A 21,923-nucleotide genomic window follows, 5' to 3' on the forward strand; every position below is an offset into this window, starting at 1 on the left:
AACTACATATACATGATATTATATTTTATACGTTACATAGCAATATTATAAAACTCGCATGCGATTTCTTAAATATATATATTTCTTATACAAATGAAACAATTCTGTCTGTCCTTTATATTCGTATAAATCTCTTGTTCAAATTTTGATTTTCTTAATTGTTCAAATAAATAGGTAACATTGTTGAGCATGTCTTATATATATTATATATTATTAAATTTGCAGAATACGATAATTATTACTACAATTATACGATTCTGTCTCTTTTATATTTCCATTATTGCTACGCGATAAAATATATAATTACATATTTTATCGTAGCAATAATGGAATACATATAGTAAAATATTTTATTATAAAACCATACACATAAAATATTACATATTTCATATGTTATATTGTGATAATATCATATAGCATGCAATTTCTTAAATATATTTCTTAAATGGCGATTCTGGTTTTTTTTACATTTGTATAAATCTCTTGTTTTTCCAATAAATAGCTATAATATATCGTTTTATATAAATGTATATCCAGATAACAATATTTTAAAAACGTATTAAAAACGTACAGTTCGGATTATAACATCGGATATATTTAGGACGTTCAAGATGTTTACTTTTTTTAATATCTCACAAACGTTAATTTTAAGTACACAATTGGATCTATTTAAAACAATTGGGCGAATTCAAGCAGCTATCACTTACTCGTCAAGCAATTGAATGACAGAGACTTCGCGCGATTTGAGTATCCGGATTTCTGAATTTTTGTAGGAATTTTGTTGAAAATGCTTCTTTTTCGTCAAGATTGTCGACGTCGAGGACAAATCATTCGAAGGAATGGCGGGAGGGCCGAGAAGCCAGTCAAAGAGGTCTCCAGTGAGGGAACTACGGAACATTGTACTGTCAATCGCGCTTTGCTTCGCTATATGGAGTGCAGTCACCGGCGCACACTGCTAGCGCGAGCATCTATCCCGTTGACGTGAGTTGTAACATTTGTGTGTAACATAGAATATCATAATTCTGAAAAAAAAATACTGAGAGATACCGTGCGTATCAATAAGAAAACACAAGGTGCAATATCGAAAAAGAAATGTGATAGAGAAGAGGACACCTTTGACAATAATTAGGACAATAAAAACATATACTTAAAAAACTGAAAATCAATTTGTGAGTGTAAAAATCGAATGGAATATCAAGTTATAACGAAATTAAATAAAAAATTCGAGAGATATTGCAAATATTACGTGCTGATGAGAAAAGGTAAGTATAATATTGTTAGAGAACTACAATAAAAATGTATCAAAGAGGATTCATCCTTTAGAAAACGATTAATATAACAGAAATATATTTCAGTAATATAAAAATATCAAATTGTATCAAAATCAAATAAAAGAATCGAGACATCTCATGAATATTATATGTGATTAGAAAAAGCAGATTTAATGTCGTAGAAGAAATGCGATAGAAAAATCTTGAAGAGGACATAATTAAAAAAGCAATTAATATAATGAAAATATTTAAGAAATATTTAAAATCTTATTGCAAGTGTAAACATTGAACTGAATATCATAAGTTATAATAACTTTGAAGATAAATATTTAGTTGTGATTAACATAGCATCGTTTAATTTTAAGAAAATATATCTTCGACGAAAAACTTCAATCTTCGACGTGCTTTTATTTTTTTTCTACGTGCCCTACGAGCGGAGATATTGCGACGCAAAGTCCGGATCTGTCACTTTTCACATTCAGATTCAGATACGTCGTCATTATTATTATTGTCGTTGACCAGGAAAAATGTACGTCTCGTTTTTTTGATAATAGATGGCTTTTGACTTAACCAAGCGATGGCAGCATTGCACATTCGAACATGATCAACCATACATGACGGCTGTGATAATCAGCGATGGCAACATTATTAATTAAAATTAAAATTATTATTAATTAAAATTAAAATGAAATATTAATTAAAATTGAAATAAAATATATCGAGATTGTCGTTGAAGATCTAGGTATTTACCGCGTTGAGGAATTAAGCGTCTAGGTGTTCGTCGTCGAGGAATTAAAAGTCTAGATGTTTGCCGTCGAGAAAGTTGGTGTCTATACGTTCGTCGTCGAGGAAGTTGATGTCTAGATGTTCGCCGTCGAGGAATTAGGTGTCTAGGTGTTGTTTATACATTTACACGACACCCTTAATCGGGTTTAATAACATAACGAAACCTAAGTATACGTATATCTTATCCTATAAAGATTTAATGTCAACAATTGATACTAAGTTAAATTCTATCAAATTAAATTTTATATAGAAAACCGTCGTCTAGATATTTTGATATTACTATTATAAGACGATGGGGGTGGTGGTGGGATTTTTTAATTGAATAATAGTAACTTTAATTGTATACACAAACTTACCTTTTTTTAAAAAAGGTAAGTTTGTATACAATTAAATTGAAATTGCGTCAAACATTATATAACATATGTGATTCGTTGGAATGTATAAGAGAAACTAAATTTTTATATATACAAATAGAAAGTGTCAGAGACAGGGACAAATACATAAATAAATATCTACATATATATCATAACGTCGTAGAAAAAATATAATAAACATATAATAAACAATAATCATTTCTGTATATTATTTAAAATTGAGAAATATGCATGATACAAATATTCTGTATCTGATTGTAAATTGAGACTATTGCTTTGAATCTGTATATGGAAAAATATATTAAATTATAATTACATTCTTGATTCCATTTCATATAGTAAATATTTTCAATTAATATTTTCAAATTTTTGGTTGTTAATATAAACATCAAGTTGTAAGCAATTTAAAAGAAAGAATCGAAAGGTATCGCGCGAATATTACGTATTGATAAAGGAAAATAGGTGCAACATCGTAGGAGAAATACAATAGAAAAGTATTGAAAATGTTTTTAAGGAAGCAATTAATATAATAAAAATTTTTGATAAATATAAAATCTTATTGTGAAAAGAAAAAATTGAGAAGTATTGCATAAATACGTAATAAGGAAAAATAGATCTAATATCATAGGAGAAACGTGATAGAAAAATATCAAAGGAGATGTTTTTAACAAATCAATTATAGAAATACTCGAGAAATATAAAATCATTTTGTGAGTATAAACATCGAATCAGATCAAGTTATAGCGAATTCAAATATCAGAAGATACTGTTCGAAAAGTTACACTAAAGTGAAAAGAAAAAAATTCGCAAAGCAAACGTATTTAAACAATATGTTATATGTAAAAAAATTATTTACTTAGTTTAACGATACAATCATTATAAACATATAAAAATATAAATCTAGTTACGCGATATTCTTAGTGAAAATTATGAGAATTAAAGCTGAAATTTTTATTTCAAGGTGCCTAAAGATAAATGAAATTTATTATTTAATTATCAGATATTCAGATTAATTGGTTCTCTCAGATAATTGCTAAAACGGATAAAGTGATTTTGATTTAATCGAACTGTTGCATTTTAACTTAGGAGAAATCACAAGCACGACTGTTTTAAAAACAGTATTTTTATGACCCAGTAATCCTTTCCTCTCCTTCGTGGAGAATCGCGAAGATCGCAAAGTCGTGGAGACCGGATCTACGCTCCTGGTTCTCACAGTTAGGTGAATGTCGAGTAGAACCGTTCATAATTAAAGAACAAAGGAGGGCCCGTTTCCTACGCTCGCCTGTTATTCGATTTAACAATGTGTTTTGGAAGCGAGATTATTGCACGTCGAGTCTTCAACTAAGCTCGGAGTTGCATAAACCTCTTACGTTGCGCAAGTAACGCCAGACATCATTAAATCAACGTAGACTTAACGACTTTAATTATGTTGTTAATTAATATCATTAATTAATTAAATCGTTAACGAAATTAATGTTATCGTGATTATCAAAAGGTTGTAATTAAATTACAACCCGATTTATGTAATATATATATATATATATATAATCATTCGATTTTATTCAAGTGTTTTTTAAATTTTATATTTATTTTATATTTATCTTTTTACAAGGCAGCCGTTTTATTCAGTTAATCGTATTACGATCATTATGTTGGAACAAAGATGTAGCGAATACATAGCGTTCGAATAGCTTTCGCTCACAATACAGTACTGTTGACACATAACAATAGCTTCTGCTGTAGTACATGTAGCATTGCGTTGCGCAATGCAAACTGAAACTATAGAAACCTAGGGCACTAAACTCGTTTTGTTCATCGCGATCGACCTTCGAGCATTCACAGGACCGTCATCGAAATCCAAAGCGGGGAACTTCGCCTACGGTTTGTGTCGATAGACCTGCGGCATTGAAAAGCGAAGGCTCATAATCACACTTTGAAGAAAACATGAAGACGGAAGTTTTGGATCTACATAGAACAGTAAAATAAAACAAAATAATATATTATTAACATTATTAATATCATTATCAATATAAAAGATACATTAATATTAATAATTAACGTTTTATTATCATATTACTAAAATAGAAGTAAAATAAAAAAAAATAGTATATTATCAACATTATTGTCAATACAAAAAATATTAATATTATAATAATATTAATGTTATAATATTACTAAAATTATTAAAAAGCAAAAAAACATAAGCTAGAAAAATAAAAAAAAACATCGCGATTTTGGAAAATTAGAGAATCTGCTTTATAAATATTTTTGCATCTACATTAAACGCTTTAAACATAGCAATACTCTATATTCAGCTTACAGTCTGTCTTAAAGAGATGTTGCTTTATATACGAACGCAGTTTAAGTACATTTTTCGCATATTCACTATTAGGATGCTTCGACATACGGCTCTAATTCAAATCGAACGGTACCAAAGCGCGTTAAGACATTTTAGCACCTGTTATTCGTCGGTGACAACTCGATCAGCGCCCATAAAACTATTCTCAACGATTATTGTCAATGAATGTGCAATATTTGCGCATTAAAGTCGAAATCGATTCGCAATGGAGTACGTGAGAATACGTTCCAAACTGTATCTTTCGCCTGTCGAAATCGACAAAACAAGACGATGCTATAGCGACGAGCTTCTTTGCACGCGATCGTTTGTGAACTGGAACGTCTAAAATCAATTAAAATCGCATGATAATTATCAATTGTGCGCCGTAGCACGATTCAATTAAAATTTGATACAACGATTTTTTTGTAATTATTTATTGTAAATTCAAATTATAGTGAAAGAAAAAATTTGTTACGTTGGGAATTAATTAGATTTCGTCGTTTGATGCGAATTTTTAATCCAATAACAAAAAGAAGACGTGACGTTTCGACTTATCTACTGAAGAAAATATCGATTTTTTTATTAATCACTGGACATTTTAGTCTAGGTCCACAATCTTACTTTAAGAGGCTGTAAACCGTAAGCTTTAAGTTGTAAGTGACGATGTATTGGCCATAGAACTTATGCTTTTAGGCCGTAAGAATTGGGTTTTGTTTAATTCGCTTAAGTCTAACGGTTAAAGCCTAAAGACTGCGCAAAAACAGTTTAAAAAAAGACAGAAATTATTGCCATTTAATTTCTTTCGCCTTATGACTTAAGGCTTCTTAAAGCAAGGTTGTGGACTTACTCTTAGGCTCTACCCAAATCTCTTTCGAAATTCGAAAGACGAAAATTGCAGATCATTTAAAATCGATCTCACGCAAAGTGATTCTAACGGTTCAAGTTGGAATCTCATGATCTTTTATTCTGAATGTCTAACGAGATCTCGTGACTCGAACAAAGTTCCAGCTGCCCTATTCTGTAACTCTTAACGTCAGTGTCGATATCGTTACGATATCATTGCACAGATATTTTACATGATAAAAAAGCTGCGCAACAACAATATAACAATACCGAACTGTCGTTAAAAGTTACAGAATAGACCTACAGGTCAATTCGTTGAAGATCGAATGACAGCGGTTTCGTCGATGTTTCGCCTTAAATAGACGAGGATGAAGCGACAGGCATAAGTGATAGACAATGTCGAGGGATTCAACGATGATCGCGCGGGATACGCCTCGATGATGTCCATCTGAGGATGTACCCATGTATCCCTGCCTACGATTGCGCAACGATTGGACGGATGAGAAAACAATGAGAGCGTCGAAAAAAGGTTGTTGAGATCGTGACGTGGTGGCCTTCGAGCGATCGGGACGATCGATCGACCGGACAATCTGGTCTCTTCTTGCGAGATCCGAAAATGACAACAAGTTGGCCGATGGTGATGGAACGTTTCGTACGAGGCGTGTGTCCGCCGTCGTTGCGAGGATGACGAGGACGTGGACGGTATGCGGCTTCACGGGGCTCCTCGTCCTCGTACCCGTTACCGTCTGCGCGACGATCACCTACGTCAACGGCAACGAGGATTCGTCTTTGCGATGCAACGATCGCAGTAACGCTAATCACAGCAATAGTAAGCAAAGAAAGTTTAGACGGACTGATAACAGTAGTATAGCACAATTTAGGTTTCATTTCTACGAATTAATTAATGGGAACAAGAGCGAGTACCGGAACGCGCAACTACCGTGAAATATGAGGATCCTTCGGTCGTTCATTCTTCATGGATCGTGTCTAATCGATTGTTAGGTCGCACTCGTTACGTCACGGTAAATTGGTCTGCAATTGTAGTACAAAGCCGATTGCTTGATACATCCGTTAGCATCTTTTTTATTCCTTTATTTTTTAATTAGATGTAAAAATTTTACGTAACTTCTTTTTTTTACTTTTTTTTCGACTACGAACACACACTGTGATGATAAATTACTAACAGCACAAGTTTTGAGCATAACACCCACGTTTAGATCTGATTCTATAAATAACGTGTTGTGTCACAAATGAGACAAATATATATATATATTTTTTTTTTTTCAGAAACCTTCTCGCAGTGTAAATACGACGTCGACTGTATTCCAAATGCCTTTTGTCGAAATCAGCAGACCTGCTCATGCAAGGACAATCACATCGAGTTCAGGATTAACAATAACTACAAATGTCTGAGAGGTACTTTTATACATTTCTCGAGTGTGATATTCAGATATGAATTTTTGCCATACGATAAATAGTTTTATTTATCTTTGCCCGAAGTTTTCCACATTCTGTTTTCCTGCAAATTGTTTTGCATGTCTGAGACAAATTGCATTTTAAATACATATTTGATTGAATCAGTCGTTACCCACGATATGTTTGCGCGTAAATAAAAGATTGAAAGAAATTATTTTAACTTATAAAGTAAAATATATTGTTTAAAAATATATTATACCACAATATATATTAACCACTACATTTTCAATCATATTAATTATTATTATTGCCATCATCACTATTATTATTATTATTATTGTTGATGATGGTATCAGCTATAAATGTCTGAGAGGTATTCTATGTATTTTATCGCATTTTCCTAGAGCGTGATATTAATTATTTATTTGTTAATATTAACGTAAATTAGAAATAAAATAGGATTTTAAAGAAATTTCAAGCTCTGTTCTGAATCTCGGTCTAATTATTCGAATAGTCGGGAACGATGTCATTGACCTCAGAAACGAGAGATCCCGCGGAGATATCCGTTCATCCCTATTCCTATCCGTTCCTTTCTCACGATCCCGCCTCACCTGAAGCGTGTCGTTCGTCGTGCTCGTTGAGCCGACAGAGATCACGAATAATTTCTATGAATGAGTCAGGACGGCGTAAATCCGACTTTGAATAAGGGGTCTTTTCGACATGATCGTAAAGCGATTGAATAAAGTTAACTTCTAAAATAAACTTCAAAGAATCAGGTCATTATTCTATCGACCCGATATTAGCCCAACATTTTACGATTAAAATCGCATGTTGTAGGACGCTTCGTACTCAGAGAAAAACATAGTGATGGAAACTGTAACAATTATGTAAGTTTATATGTAGAATTAATTTACGTAGTTGAATAAATTATTTTACAGTTATTGCAACTATATGTACAGAGTAATAATTATAAAATAGTTTATTCAACTATATATGTACACTGATTCTACATATAAAATTTGTATAGTTGTGACCTTTATAGTTGCTGCTACCCTTTTTTTTTTTTTGAGTGTGTACAATTATATATTTTACTTGCCAATTATATATATGAACTCTGAATCATGCTTAAAAATTTTGTTGGATTATACATATTTAGCATTATGTATTTAACAATATTGTTTTCGAATACCGTACATTCACAAAAAGAGAAAGATTACTCGAACTTGTTAACTACAGGCGAGAAATTCTTTCATCGCGAGTATAGACATAATAAAATACGCAATTTAGAGACAGGGATATAAGACACGTTATTTCAACAGTGGCCAGTCACATCGGCGATCCCTGTGAAGAGGACATCCAGTGTGAGTTCACATTTACACCACAATCGGAATGTCGAGAAGGCACTTGTCAATGCGCCCACGATTCTCACTTCACGGACGGGAGGTGTTACGAGTCTATCGGTGAGTCAGTTACAACTTTTTCTAGGAAGTATCCCAAGCCTGACCAGTCTTTTTATTATGCATATTTATGGAAAAAATAGATAACCCGAGTTAGTGTGTAATAACAAGAGATGATGCAACGAGCGGTCTCTATTATTCAGTGTCATAAAGCAAATTATAAATAATTACTCGTAATATAATGAAATAATGCATCTCGTCTTTTACCGTTAGCATTACTTCCACTGCACATAAATTACCTATGTTTACGATTTTTTTGCATCTCTGCACGACAATCTAATGTAAAAGAAAGTTTGTTAATTGAATAAACATCAACTTAGGTACGTAATTAGAATTACAATTACTATTTTCTTCTTGCATTTAGGTTTGGGAAAACGTTGTCGCTCAAACCGCAATTGTCACATCAAGAATACTTTTTGCGAATACGGTTTCTGCTCTTGCGGTTTGCATCATCATGCGAATCCTGACAATACCAGCTGTTTACTGAGTGCTAGTAAGTATCACAGGAATTATAAAAATGGTTAAATCCAATATTTTTGCGAGAGTCTTTCTTTTATCTTATTTAAAAAATCGTTCTTTAATCTGCAATTGCGCTAATCTTTTCGATTTTTATTTAATTTTTTTCTAAAATTTACTTAATTTAATATTAATTAATTTATACAATTTTTATACTTATTTAATATAATTTATACGATATATAATTAATGATGTATTACATTATACAAAAACAATTTTATATTTATATTACTAGTTTTTTTTAAACCAAATATGAAATAAAATAAGGATGAAAAGTTCTTAAAAAAAAAATCGTCGATTTTCATGATATTTATAAGTATTTTAGAATCTTTATAAAATCTAGATTTGTCAAATTGCTCACATGTAAACTGCTTTTCAGAGTTGGGCGAGCACTGCAACAGCGATGACGAATGCTTTGTGCAGAATTCGAAGTGTGTGCACAACAGATGCGATTGCGAAATGGATTATGTGCTGGCCAAGGGCGATCAGCGGTGTTTGAAAGCCGCTTCCTGGATTGGTGAGCAGTGCGAGCAGCAATCTCAGTGCCAACTGTTCTTGAAGCATAGCCAATGCGGCGTGAACAAGACGTGTGACTGCGTCGCTGGTTCCCATAGACGCGGTCATCGATGTTTCGTCGACGTAGGCGAGTACTCGAACATCTGGATTCTTTGCTCACATCTTGCGTTTACCGCTAATTGATCACTTCAACTCCAAATAATTGTCACGCGCTAATCTTCTATTAAGAATAAATTAAACGAAACGTAGAATCAGTTAATTTAAAGTTAAATACTGATAAAGGCTAAAAATATATGTCAAATCTTGTTTGGATCAATGCTGCAATGTATGGTAATGCTAGAAAATTCTGCGTTTCAGAACTTGGCGGGCGTTGTGAAACTCACCATCACTGCATCACGACAACTTTGAAAGATTCCAATTCGACTTTGAAATCAAAAGTGGATTGTATTAACGGTATCACTCGTTAAATACACGATTCATTATTACGAAAGAATTCAATCTATAAAATGTTATTTTATATCTCTTCACAGGCTTCTGCACTTGTACCGAAGGCTATACATTGATGGAGGAGCTGCAGGATTGTGTTCAATTTAGTGATAATGGTAAAAATATTTATAATTTTTAAGTATTTATAATAATAATTCTTTAAGCTAGAAAGTTTGCAATTCTTTAAAAGGAGAGATCTAAAAACGCATAAAGACTATTTGTTCAATATTTTTATATTAAAATTTTAAGAATTAATTTTATTAACATTAACACTAATAATCTAATTTTATATTTATTAATTTAATATTTTAAATTTCTTGTTTGTTTCTGCAGGTGCAACGAGATGTCAAATATATAAAATACTTTCGATCATCGTTATTGTAAGATTTCTTGTGCATTAAAGATGATGGATAACAATATTTCATATTTAGCATGTGGGCTCGATTTTTAATTTAGAATATTTAAAAATAAAAAAAAATTATTAATTTATATAATAATTTAGATGCATATCGTCGTTTTTATTAACATATTTATTTATATTGTTGTTTAAATTAAAACATTTGACTAATGTAAATGTACTACCTAACTAATTAGCAGCTATAAGCAGCCAAAGAGAATCAACGTTTTTTTTCCATGAGAGTGACGAATCTCCTAAATAACTATTATAAATTAAAATTCTTATTGTTTATTATAAATTATTAATGATATTTTTCTTCCTTATTTCTATTTACTGTAGTCGGTTATTGATGAAAATACATTATACATTTGCTAAAACAACGACATAACTCAAAAAAATCTTTTTCTAGAAAATGAATTTAAATAATTGTAAAGAAATGAAATATGTTTTTTCTTTTTTCTATATGTTTTCATTTTTTTCTACAAACAACTCCAAAATGACAATTCTTGAATTATATCGTTGTTCTAGTAAATTATCGACATGTGAATAAAATGTTATTCAATTTTTACACATCTAAAAATTCTTCCTTATTTCTATTTACGGTAGTCAGTCATTGATGAAAATACATTACGCATTTGCTCAAACAACGATATAGCTCAAAAAAATCTTTTTCTAGAAAATGAATTTAAATTATTGTAAAGAAATAAGAACATGTTCTTTCTTTTTTCAATATGTTTTAATTTTTTTCTGTAAGCAACTCCAAAATGGCAATTTTTGAATTATGTCGTTGTTCCACTATATCATCGACATATGAATAAAATCTTATTCAATTTTTACACGCGTAAAACATTGTGTAATAATTACACACAATTGTGTTCTATTTCTGCAACAATAATCACTATAAAATATTTGGGTGTGACCAATTAATAACATCATTCATTTATGTCATTAATAATACGAAAATAATGACATATTTTGGTTAATATGACGTTATGTGGCTGTAACAAATCCACGTCACTTTTACGATGATAAGACGTCAGATTCGTTAAGAATGACCAATTAATTACGTCAAATAGACGATACCTTGCTATTTGGGATGTAACGCTTCATTATTTTACAAACAACATTTTTCTCTTTATCTCCTTCAGATTCTGTATACAGTGTAATGTACATCAAATTTGAAGTATTATTTGTTGAAATTATTTAATTCTATATTGACATCATCCGAAACCAGATGTATATAATAATATATATGTAGAAAAAAATAATCAAAATTTTGAAAAAATCAATTTTTTAGTATGAATTACTTATTAAAGTATTCTTTAATTATGATTCCATTAAAATCAAGTCTGAAGGAGTTAAGTCTTCTCTCCTTAAAGTTTTAAATCTTTTCTCCTTAAAATTTTAAGAATTTTTATGACACACAAGTTCTAATTGTTCTCTTTCTCCTTCTCTCTAAAAGAAAATTCTCTTCATCACATTCTTTACCTTTTCGCAATCGCGCGTGTCACGTTTCATGCGTCGTAGCATCTCTACTTCCTCCTGCTTCCCACACATTTCATGAAGCGGAACTTTTCCAGTTCTCCTTGATCATGTCGCTGGCCTTCTCGGCGATCATGTACACCGGTGCGTTCGTGTGACCAGCGATTATAGTCGGCATCACGCTGGCGTCCACGACTCTGAGACTATCGATTCCGTGCACCCGCAGCTTGTGATCCACCACTCCCGAATTTTTCCGAGTGCTCATCTTGCACGTACCCGCGTAGTGACCCAGAGTCGTCGACACGTGACGGGAGACGCAAGCCCAGTATGCATCGCTCTTAAAAGCTACGTGCTTGCATCCTGGAAACGGTACTGGCAGCATCGTAGTGTTGAAACACTTGAACGCCTTCGTGGAAGCCACTTCAATCGCCTATGATAAGATGTGCGATAAAAGTGAAATATTAAAAAATTGGAAAATGACAAAAAACTTTAAGATGTTTTAATTATATACAGAATATAATTTTTAATGTGTAAAATAATTTTTAATGTGTACGATGGTAAAGAGGAATTGTAAAATGGGGATGCTGGAGCCGTATTACCGATCTGTATTACCGATAAAATTAGCGTTTTTGTTCCTGTCGAATTTCTTCGTAGTGGTTTCACAGAATAAAAATTCCTTTTCCACGATTAAAATGTACATGCCAATATTGATATGTACATTTTAATCGTGGAAAAGGAATTTTTATTACGTGAAATCACTACGAAGAAATTCGACAGAAACAAAAACGTCAAAAACGTCAAAAACGTTAGTTTTATCGGTAATACAGGCGACTCCAGCATTCCCTTAATGCGTAAAGATTCTTTACTTACGATCTTTATAGCTTGCACCATTGTATTCAGATCATCATCGTGATCGTAATAATTGGTATCCACAATCGGCGAGTCCCATGGATCGCTGCTTCTTAAAGTGAGTCTACCGCGACTCTTAGGTTGCAGAAGCACAGGTACGATCATGAAGCTATCAAAGCCCTTGTAATCGCTGTAAACTTCCTTATAAAATTCCTCTGTTAATCCTAACATACTGCGATAGCTGCCGGAAGTATCTCCGGCTAACGAGCTTGCGCCTAACACCAACTCGACGTCAGGAAAGTCATCCTCTGACATCTTGCTCGCGTTAGTATGAGGATACATCTTATTACGACTTATAGTGATGGAAGTTATGTTGGGAACAGCTGTAAGAAGTGATTCATAATGTGATTTCCGCCAGAGCCAATTAAGCTTGAAAAATTATAATAGCAACAAGAACAATTGCCAACAATTATTTCATAAATATATAAAATACGGTCTGAATCTTATTATCATTATAAACTCTTAATCTTTAGAGAGCCGGACTGGCCAGTTCACTATAGTGACCAGTAACAGAAGTCTGTATAACTCGAATCACCGCAACCCATCAAATATTCAGCTATTATTTCATTAATATAACTGAGAATGTGTTTTGAAGATTTTCATACAATACAGACTTTGCCATAAATTCCCATATTTACACTTCATAGGTGGAAAATGATAATATTAGTAAAAAATAATATAAATAAATAAGTGCAAAAAAAATAAAAAAATATAAAATGTAAAAAAAAACGAAAAAAAGGGGCTCCATAATTTTCTACGTCCACGTCGTTAGTCCTGGATTACGCTAAAGGAAAGTTTCATATGTACGTATAAAAATGTCTATGTTATTCAATTCGACTTATCTAGACTTATCTAGGTAAATAACACTATTTTTACATAAAATTTCGATAATCTGACTTCAGTGTTCTGCGACATCAAAAACACTTAGGAATACTAAAAACAAAAAATGAAAATTTTCCACATTGGCCATCCCGTTGCGGACACTATAGTGGCCAGCGGAAAACTCGTCGACTCTTCGTGACATAAACATTCAATATATACATGAATTTTACATTTAAAAAATTCAAAATTTCAAGGCAAACATGCCGACCCTCTAAAAGTTAAGTTTGATATACTATAAAGATAATTAATTTATATTTAAAGAATAGTAGACATCTTGATTTTTTATTAAAAAAAAAAGAAATTAATCTTTTCGATTCGTTTGCTTAAGAAATTTTAACTTGTATGATGGCAAATACTTACTGTATTGTTTGTCATACTTGTGTGTATTTACATGCTGCATGTATTTAAATGTGGACTTTTCCTTCTGTGTTTTTTTCATATAATTATTAGCTTTGGTGTTAACAAAGGCCAACGCTTCGGCGCCTCCGGGTATAGTTAAAGGGCCATTTCCCTCTGTTAGATACTTCATAAAATTAACTGGATTCGAACCCAAACGTGGCTCGACAATAGTCACGCTCTCATTGACTAGAAACGTTAAAGCTGACATGCTCACGTGATCTTGTAAGTTAAATCCCACCGGAAGATCCTCGATTACATCGATGCCCAATGAATTCAAATGATCTTTTGGGCCTATTCCGGAGAGCATCAGTAACTGTGGTGAACCCAAAGTACCTGTGCAATCGGAAATAATAAAATAAAATTTTCGATTTAAGAAGATTACAAATAATGAGCTGAACTGAAATAATTTTGCATTTATATTCATTAAAAAACTTCCATTTTCGAACATATTGTGTTTTCCAAAAAGCATTTATAAATCGAAAATATTTTTGTGTTAATTTACAGGAAATTAGAACCAGGAAATTGCTGAAATTAAAGAGCTGTTATTTAGTAGAATTAGACGAAATAAAATTAATGAACCGAAAAATGTAGAAGAAACCTGTTATTTTCATTAGCATATAGTAAAAAAGAGCATATATATATATAAAGTAAAAAATAAATATTATGATAAAAACGAGCCAACAATTCTAATTGATTCAATGATGTATTTAAAAAAAAATAAACGTTTTCAAATATAATAATGATAATATAAAAATATATATATACTATATAAAAATAATAATGATCATCTAAATTTCATGATAATCGAGGCGCTTTTGAAAACTATTAATTACATTTTCTGACATTAATAATTGTAACTGTGCCTTCGAAAAATTCTAGAAATTTCTATTACGGAAATAATCACTCATATCGAGATCTTTCAATATTAAACAAAATATCTTTAAGACCGTAATGTGAATATACAACAGGGAAATGAAAACCTTAAACAATCAAATTGGATCTTTAGTGCTTAAATAATTCGGTGTGAATTTATATACATACTGCCCTATACATATCGAAATTACCTAGATTTTTCATACACATGTATTATTGAACCACGTCCAAACAGTTTTTTTTATTATGTTTACTTTACAAGTCACATATATTCATTTTGCTATGTGCTAAGAAAAATGATTTCTTTTATGGAATAATGTTTAATTCGTTGTCCATTTATTATAACAGCTATTTAGTTCCTGCAACTTCCCGATTACACACACACACACTATGAAAACATTTTATATAACAGCATTCGTTAATATCAGTTTTATTGAAAATATAATCTTATTAATTCAATAAATTTGAGCGTTCTACAATTACTTTGATACAACAAAATTATTTTTAGATCCATATCTAATTAAATTATTAAATACTTTAGCAAAACCTTGTTTCTATGATGCTGTTACTTGTGTATGTTTTACTACAGGCTGTTATATCATTTTTTATATATATTTATTATACTTCCTTTTAAAAAAATTGGTTTTTTAAAATATTTTATTAGATTCGATAATGATAAAGCAAAGTTTTATGTAGAATTTTAAATTGTACATTTGTTCCATAAGTATATTTTTTAATGATATTCCAAATACTTACCTGCGCAAAGTATAATCTCTTTAGTAGCGGAGACAAAATATGTTTTATGGTCTTTCACAAATTGGACGCCCTCGGCTTTCTTTGTTTGCGGATTAATAACAATTTTCGTTACTGTCGAGAGCTTAGACAGATAAAAGTTGGTCCTGTCGCGAATTGGTCTGAGGAAAGCTTTACTAGCGCTGACTCTGTGACCATTTCGTAAATTTGCTTGCACGGTTGAGAAACCGATGAATTTATCGCTGTTGTAATCTATCAGTTCGTAACCGAGCTCTTGACCGGCCTTTAAGAAATGTTCCTTCAAAAGAGTCGCGTAAGGAGGAGTCACGACATCCAGATATCCTTCGTATCCGTGATACCTGATGAGAGAAGAATTATGCAAGACGAAGTATGAGAGAGTGTAATATTACGCTTAATGCTTAATTATTTCTAAATTACATGAACATTATAATATAAGTTATAAGGAAATTACACGTAATTGAATTAACGTAATTGAGAAGATTCATGGCAAAAAATCGAATAAATCCATAATCCTCATGCGAGTATCTCACGACCTTATCACGTACCTTACGTCTCTATCGATCAGCCTGCACCTCTCGGACTTGATGAAATAGGGCAGTACGTCCTTGTAGCTCCAACCGGGATTTCCGAGCGCCTCCCAGCCGTCATAATCCGCCGGCGTACCCCTTGAGTAAATCATGAAGTTTACCACCGAGGTGCCACCAATCGCTCTACCAGTTATTATCTTGCAACGGCCGTCGACCATCGAGAGGCAGTACCCACCGCGACCGTACGGGTCTTGCGGTCGTAACTTACCCTTGTACACGCGGGCATAGTCTGTGATATGAAGGGTCGGTGCCAGGAAGGGAATATCTGTGAGAAAGATCTCATCCCTGCCCGCCTCGAGTAGCAGAACGTTCCAATCAGGATTCTCGGTCAGACGATTCGCAAGCACGGACCCCGCCGAGCCGGCTCCAATCACGAGGAAGTCGAAAGATAGATAATGTCGCCCGGGCGCCACGTCCTTGTCCTGCACTAGATCGTTGGGCGGTGGGAATCCCGCAAAAAAGTGATGAACCGTTTCCAGAATAGCCGGTGGTAAGATTCCACCAACGTGCCCCAGAAACAAGATCGTCTGACAGAACTTGAGCATCATGAATCCGATCTTATCGCGCAAGAAATAAATCTTCGCCAATCTTCTGTCGAATATATATTACAGCGTCTAGTTCTCTTTATAATACGTTATTTTATTTATTAATCTCTTGCATAACAGTTTGCTGATTCTTCTCTTTAGAAAGCTGGGACCTTGACATTTAGTCAAATTGAGGTAGATCTCTATGAAATCACATTCGTCTCGTAAACTAGATTTAGAAGATCTTGCGATTACCAATTTAAATACGTAACTGATGACTTTTTCGGTAATCGTACTTTTGGATCGGCAGAATTTATTGCAATTTTTTAAATTAACTTATTACGATTGCATACTCGTCGCGATGTGACGCAGTTTTTTAATCTTGATGCATCGCTCCATATTTTCAATACTTCGACATATGATACTTACGGTATCTATTCGCAAACGATCTTCAAACACAATTAACGTATCTTCGATCGTAAATCTTTGTAATTAACACGAAAACAGAAATCAGCAATTCATGACGCACGACATTCATATGGTACTCAATCGCGTCTTGTTCTTCGTAATGCGATGTTAACCATCAACTGCGTCTCTTAAAGTCGCATAGGAAAAAAATCGTATAGATCTGCATAGCATCAGGGTCGACTACGTCAGCGTTCGAGGATCCTTTTGACGGATTTTACGGTCAAGGTAGCGCTACACGAGTCATACAAAATAAGGTTGCGAAAAGCGAATGTTAATCAGCGATTTAACATCTTGATACAATGGTGCCACCGATTGCATTTCCTGCATTTCGTACTACATCGTATTGACATTAGAGGACATTCAAGAACGGGTTCATAGTTCAGGTGCACCGAACTCTCATAACGGATTTCCAATCGATAATGCGTACTTATTGCCGTCAGTCATTTAACTCAATTATCATTTCACTCTTATCGAGATGCAATCTTCGAAGGCTCTGAACGCGTCATAATGTATTCTCAGAAATTTTTCCATGCGTGTTCTTTATGAATTCCATATACATTGTGTTTTTTTACATTTTTCTCATTACGTAAATCCTTGGTATATTTTTTATTATACTTCCGATCGTGCGATTTCGTACTCTACTAATTTAACAAATAAGGAATATTTACATGTGTACACATGCTTTGCTTGAGGCAATTTTTTTTAAAGGCACTTTAGTAAAAAGTTATAATATTGGCGGATGATTGGAAGAATCGTGTTTATCTCGCGAAAGTCGCTCGCATACTGAAATCGAATTCAACTTCCATGATCATCTGCACTAAAATTGGCTGAAAGAAAAAGAAAACAGTTGACAAGGCTGACCACATTTTTAGTAATCTTGTAGAAACATCGCATGCCGCTGCAACTACAGCAATGGTCAAACAATTCTTGCACAACTCTTGTTAACATTTTTTCTTTGCGTTACTAATTATTGTAGTCTTTAGAAACGTTTATGTGCGATACATATAATTGATGTAAATGTAACATTAAAACTTAACAATTAAAACTATAATAAATATAATTTTAAGAAATAGAAATGCACATAGATATATTTAATATAATAATAAAATAAATTTAAATTATAACAATTTTTAGATACGTAAAACAATTATTTTTATACAATATATACAAAAAAAATAAATGAAAGAGAAGAAATATATATATTTGAAGAAACGTATGTATAGAATATGAATTATGGCAAAACGTCAAGTTAACATCTTTAAGTTAAATTGCAATTTATATTCGCTTATAACTAATACCTTAATATAATTTGAATCTCTAGTAACATCGTTTAAATGGAGGAAAAATTTTTGTTGCAAAAAATAATATTATAGATAAATCATTAATATATCATTGATTAAGGTGTGGCATTCAATTAAACGAGGCGAAAATATCAAAGATGCACAATATAAAATCTTAAAAGAACCAGTCCCGTGTGACCCACATAAGTAATTACGAAATGTGCTCGGTACATGAAGCATCTGTATTTGCACCTTTGCCACATATAGAAGGTAACAATTTATGCAATGTATGCTCAGAGATACGTTCAATACCGCATAAATCTAATATCAAAACTACAGAATTTTGATGAGTTCCAGTTTTCATGAATACATTTCTCGTCGCCATAAAAAAAGAAAGAAAATAGAAAACTAATTTTCGTGTTAGATTACAATAAAAATGTCAAATCTCATTAGATTACAATAATTTCAATCTGTAACACTTTCGCAGTTCGAATCCTTAGACTGAAGTTTTTAGAAAGTTTGCAAAATTATAATTTTTTTAACATATTTTTATTACTGCTACCTCTTATTTGATTTCATTTTTCTTAGTTGATCGATTTTTATTTAGAATAATTTATTAAGAATATAAATTTTTGTCGACATTGATGACACTAATTATAAGCAATGTCAGTTAATTACTGACATCAATTAATTAAAATGGTTGATAAAACTGCATAAACAATATACAGTTTACCTAAAATTAATCGACATTTTATAATTATCGGGACTGTAAAATTGTTAATTTTAAATATCGACGAATTAGAATATAATCAGTATAAAAAATATATGTAAGATCATAACCCTAGCAGACAATTCAATACATTTAAAAAACATTTAGCAGAAACGTTTTTTATCATATATAAAAACGTTAGACATTATTATATAACGTTATGTTTATTAAACCATTTATTAAATTGCAGAATGTCTTATATAAAATGTTTAAAATTATGTTTTAAACTAGTAAAAAAAAACGTTTAATAGATGTCTTATAAACGGTTTTATAATGTTTATTGAATAATTTTAAAAGCGTATCAAAGATTTTAAACGTTTATTTTTCAATTTATATAATTTATTAAACAATTTCTAATGTGTATTAAATATATTTTAAACGTAATTGTATTGCTTGGGTAACTACAAATGTCTTATAAGTATTTCGTAAACGCAAGAATTCGCAATTGCAGAATTCACCAATGCTATAACCATATATGTATAGGCTGCGTGAAGACCGACGTGCTAGTCCGACAACCAACGCATCTCAGGATGGTCCTGCCGGTAATCGTCTTCAGTTTCTTTGCGGCACTTTACACACCTATGACAAATGGCTTAGTGGGTTACGACTGCGGAGATCATGTCCTTAATATTACTTCGCTATTTATACTTCTCTCCTCTACATTGGAAATTGTGACCTAGAGGATATTGAGCCGTCGTTAAGGACGTTTACGTTCAGCTACTCCAACCCTCAGATTTTGACCGAACTCGGGTGATACAGTGCAAGGTGGAAATCGACCGCACGATATATTACTGCGGAAATCCTTATAATACCGATATATGCACTCGCATATATCGGTATTATAAGGATTTGAGTTCTTTAATATTGACTGAAGAATATTATTTTATTTCATTAAAATTTATAAAATAACTTGCATTTTATTACATATTTTTATTGCATGTTCCGACATACCTTTAATTCATTAACAAGAATCGTAATTACTTTTAGATAATTGTTTTTTAAGAATTTTACGTTAGAAAAAGTATGTCATTAAAAATAAACTTATAATCAAATCTTGTTCAATGTTATGAAACAAATCTTTTTATAAGGCAATATAACAATAATTACAAACGACTATTATGATATAATTCTTTTTGTATTATTAGTATTATGTATTTAATTTGTATAATTATTATATTATCGCGTCATAATATTTATTCATTGACAAAGATCGTAATTTTTCGCTTTAATACGATATGCGAGAACATTGCGCGATAGCGGCGCGACGGAGCGCTCACACATACTACTAGGTGCGCAGCTCACGGACGTGCGTCCGTTTAAAGCACGGCGTCGATTGGATTATCTTTCTCGATAATAACTGCTTCAGTAAGCTGTAAACTGTAAAAAAAAATTTCCTAATACTTATCGACTTAATTTTTTATCAGGAATAGCGCTATGTGCTTAGTGGGCGGTTTTTAAGAAACACCCTATATATATCTTATTGTTAGCCTCAAATAGTTATATCTCTAAAATTCTAATTATCTTGAATTGGTGTTTATTGAACAATTATTGAGTAATTACTTGAATTATTACTTTACGCAGTTGCTTAAAATCGAGAATATCTAGACTACAACGATTAACAAGTTAAAATAGTTACGAAATATAGTAAACTTGAAATACTAATTAAAATTACCGCTTGTGTGAATCCAATGCGCACGTATATACAGGAGTCATGAAAAGTCGACTTAAAACTTGAATTTGCAAAAGGATTTAGAAGAATAGGATTAACTGACTACGTGCTGCGCAGCGGGAAACAGCACGCAGGAGGCACACTAATTTGTCCGCACTGTAGGAAAGCCGGGAGTCGAGAGAGAGACAGAGAGTGGGATTTCTTGGTCCCAAAGGATCAGCCGTCCCGTACCCCCACTCCGTGCTCTCCTGCGCAATGGAAGGCGTACCCTGCCTTAGGGCAGATCCTCAGCGCGACGACCTAGAGTCGTTTTATATAAAGGCGGCGTTACGTCTAAAGACATAATTGCTGTGGTCCACTTGACGCTACAAGCGCTTCGAAACGTTTGAGCGACCAATCAGAACAAAGAATTTTACGAATTGACTAATCAAAGGGCGCGTTCAAGTTGACAAAGCGGCTAGCCTGCTCGCCGAGCAAATAAACATAATTGGTTGATACTTATAGATCCAACCAATCATATTCAATCGCTCGGTAAGCATACACAGCCGCTTTGCTGTCTTGAACTCGCTCAAAGAATGCTGCGAAGCGTTTGTAGCGTTAAGTGGACCGCAGCCAATAAGGGTGAAATCACACGGTGCGGAAAAAGACTGCGGAATAGAGAATGCGTCATTGAAGCAACCAATCAGCACTATTCCGAATAGCGCTGAATAGCGCTGATTGGTTGCTTCAATAACGCATTCTCCATTCCGCAGTCTTTTTCCGCACCGTGTGATTTCACCGTTAGAGGTTGGCATAGGTTCTATGATAGAACCTTGGATAGAAAATGGCGGACCTCTCAGGGCACGTTCACACACAAAAATAGAAAGCAGGAATAATGCGGGGTCTACAATAGAAGTCGTAGCAGTCG

At 32.7% G+C, this 21,923-nt stretch overlaps 3 protein-coding genes across 3 annotated transcripts in view; 1 reads left to right on the forward strand and 2 right to left on the reverse strand.

Annotated features, from left to right (window-relative positions):
- The first annotated feature begins 6,149 nt into the window (after positions 1–6,149).
- On the forward strand, positions 6,150–10,437 carry LOC108730885 (tenascin). Its single transcript, XM_018460830.1, has 8 exons — positions 6,150–6,441; positions 6,900–7,028; positions 8,348–8,488; positions 8,850–8,978; positions 9,381–9,644; positions 9,875–9,970; positions 10,048–10,119; positions 10,337–10,437. The coding sequence occupies exons 1-8, from the start codon at positions 6,297–6,299 to the stop codon at positions 10,402–10,404; spliced, it is 1,044 nt and encodes a 347-aa protein (XP_018316332.1). The 5' UTR covers positions 6,150–6,296; the 3' UTR covers positions 10,405–10,437.
- A 232-nt stretch (positions 10,438–10,669) lies between these two features.
- The window catches only part of Ranbp16 (Ran-binding protein 16), a 28,494-nt gene continuing 17,240 nt past the window's right edge, over positions 10,670–21,923 (reverse strand). The window contains exons 15-16 of the transcript XR_001936991.1: positions 14,229–14,232; positions 10,670–10,680 (exon numbers count right to left, since the gene is read on the reverse strand). The gene's annotated coding sequence lies outside the window, so the exon portion shown is untranslated. The remainder of the gene's footprint in view (positions 10,681–14,228; positions 14,233–21,923) is intronic.
- Positions 11,852–17,175, reverse strand: LOC108730916 (glucose dehydrogenase [FAD, quinone]). Its single transcript, XM_018460883.1, has 5 exons — positions 16,265–17,175; positions 15,702–16,057; positions 14,034–14,405; positions 12,753–13,114; positions 11,852–12,312 (listed from the first exon to the last, which is right to left on the reverse strand). The coding sequence occupies exons 1-5, from the start codon at positions 16,852–16,854 to the stop codon at positions 11,959–11,961; spliced, it is 2,034 nt and encodes a 677-aa protein (XP_018316385.1). The 5' UTR covers positions 16,855–17,175; the 3' UTR covers positions 11,852–11,958.

Source organism: Mycetomoellerius zeteki, unplaced genomic scaffold (assembly GCF_001594055.1).
Source record: "Mycetomoellerius zeteki isolate Tzet28-1 unplaced genomic scaffold, Tzet1.0 scaffold98, whole genome shotgun sequence".
Classification (NCBI taxonomy): domain Eukaryota; kingdom Metazoa; phylum Arthropoda; class Insecta; order Hymenoptera; family Formicidae; genus Mycetomoellerius; species Mycetomoellerius zeteki.

Coding starts and splice junctions, on each gene's coding strand:
- LOC108730885 (XM_018460830.1), top strand. CDS start 6,297: ATGACGAGGACGTGGACGGTATGCGGCTTCACGGGGCTCCTCGTCCTC. Junction 9,971..10,047: donor AAAAGTGGATTGTATTAACG/GTATCACTCGTT, acceptor ATCTCTTCACAG/GCTTCTGCACTTGTACCGAA. Junction 10,120..10,336: donor TGTTCAATTTAGTGATAATG/GTAAAAATATTT, acceptor TTGTTTCTGCAG/GTGCAACGAGATGTCAAATA.
- LOC108730916 (XM_018460883.1), bottom strand. CDS start 16,854: ATGATGCTCAAGTTCTGTCAGACGATCTTGTTTCTGGGGCACGTTGGT. Junction 13,115..14,033: donor CAAGTATGACAAACAATACA/GTAAGTATTTGC, acceptor CACTTCTTACAG/CTGTTCCCAACATAACTTCC. Junction 12,313..12,752: donor TGGTGCAAGCTATAAAGATC/GTAAGTAAAGAA, acceptor ATCTTATCATAG/GCGATTGAAGTGGCTTCCAC.